This window comes from Penaeus monodon, chromosome 21 (assembly GCF_015228065.2).
Source record: "Penaeus monodon isolate SGIC_2016 chromosome 21, NSTDA_Pmon_1, whole genome shotgun sequence".
NCBI lineage: Eukaryota > Metazoa > Arthropoda > Malacostraca > Decapoda > Penaeidae > Penaeus > Penaeus monodon.
In genome coordinates, this window is record NC_051406.1 from 38,853,187 (window position 1) to 38,854,978 (window position 1,792).

Consider the following 1,792-nt stretch of genomic DNA (forward strand, 5'->3'; position numbering starts at 1 on the left):
TTGCTGTATATACTGTCAATAGCCCGCACCGCTTCTCCCGCACTTCACGCCTCTCTGTTGTCTCGCACCGCCTCGCTTCCTAACACCGGCGTTGTGTCATATATCTTTCGTGTGTATCTTCTCTCGCCCCCCTCCCCCTCGGGCAGGCCCTAACGCCGTCTTCTCCGTCTCCGCAGGGCTCCGGCTATGACCCCCACGGTGTGCGGCCGCCTCCGCTCGCTTCCAACGGCATTCCAACCAACGGCTCCGCTGGGAAACCGTAAGTGCCCTCGCTGCTTCGGGGTTTCGTGGTGGTGCTGGTGTTTTGCCTTTTGAAGTTGTTGTCTTGCTGACACATTGCCGCTTCCGCTGCTGGAAGCGGCGTCCGTCGAGCGAGTGTACTAACCCTCTCGTGTCCCGTTCTTTGCAGGGCCTATAGCTTTCACGTGAGCGGCGAGGGCCAGCTGGCCCCCGTGCCATTCCCCTCGGACGCGCTGTTGGCCCCGGGCATTCCTCGACACGCGCGGCAGATCAACACGCTGCACCACGGCGAGGTGGTGTGCGCCGTCACCATCAGCAACCCCACCAAGTACGTGTACACGGGCGGCAAAGGCTGCGTCAAGGTGTGGGACATCAGCCAGCCCGGGTCCAAGACGCCCGTGTCGCAGCTGGACTGCCTGCAGCGGGATAATTACATCAGGTCCGTCAAGCTCCTGCCTGACATGCGCACCCTCATCGTGGGCGGCGAGGCGTCCACCCTCAGCATCTGGGACCTGGCCACGCCCACGCCCAGGATCAAGGCAGAGTTGATATCCTCCGCCCCCGCGTGCTACGCCCTGGCCATCAGCCCCGACTCGAAGGTGTGCTTCAGCTGCTGCAGCGACGGCAAACATCGCGGTGTGGGACCTGCACAACCAGACGCTGGTGCGGCAGTTCCAGGGCCACACGGACGGCGCCTCCTGCATCGACATCTCGCCCGACGGCACCAAGCTGTGGACGGGCGGTCTGGACAACACCGTGCGGTCGTGGGACCTCCGCGAGGGGCGCCAGCTGCAGCAGCACGACTTCACCAGCCAGATCTTCTCGCTGGGCTTCTGCCCGACCGGCGACTGGCTGGCCGTGGGCATGGAGAGCTCCAACGTGGAGGTGCTGCACGTGAACAAGCCCGACAAGTACCAGCTGCACCTGCACGAGTCCTGCGTGCTCTCCCTCAAGTTCGCCTCGGCCGGCAAGTGGTTCGTGTCCACGGGCAAGGACAACCTGCTCAACGCGTGGCGCACGCCCTACGGCGCATCCATCTTCCAGGTAAGTTGGCTTTGTGTGTTTGTATTGCTTTCTCGAGTGAGTGCTTAGCCGAAGTCTCGAGATCACCCCTTTGGCCTCCCCTAATGAACCTCGCCTCCGTCTCCCGCAGTCGAAGGAGTCCTCGTCGGTGCTGAGCTGCGACATCTCGGCGGACGACAAGTACATCGTGACGGGCTCGGGCGACAAGAAGGCCACCGTCTACGAGGTCATCTACTAAAGTGGCCGAGCCGCCGCGACCTAGTGCCTGGACCCCGCAGGAGGGGCGTCTCCTTAGGGATATTCAGGGCACCCCGAGAGGGCGGCAGAGGAGCAGATTTTGCCGTGTGGACCGTGGTATCCATAAGCGATGCGAAGGCGCCAGAGTGGCAGTGTACAGCGACCGGGCTTGCCCCAAGTGATAGCGTTCATCTTTTATAATGAAGCAATTTATGTGATTCGAGGGCGGGTCCGAGTAGATTAGAGGAACTTACTGGATCGGATCGGTGGTGTTCTCCGCGGCGGAAGCAGA

The 1,792-nt window shown here is 62.3% G+C and overlaps 1 protein-coding gene across 1 annotated transcript in view; it reads left to right on the forward strand.

The window, feature by feature from the left end:
- The window catches only part of LOC119586670 (protein groucho-like), a gene marked incomplete in the record, with an annotated part of 70,613 nt that overhangs the window by 68,446 nt on the left and 375 nt on the right, over nucleotides 1-1,792 (forward strand). Inside the window, 4 exon segments of the mRNA XM_037935406.1 lie at nucleotides 177-259; nucleotides 410-866; nucleotides 868-1,284; nucleotides 1,394-1,792. Coding sequence (XP_037791334.1) covers nucleotides 177-259; nucleotides 410-866; nucleotides 868-1,284; nucleotides 1,394-1,501 — 1,065 coding nt within the window.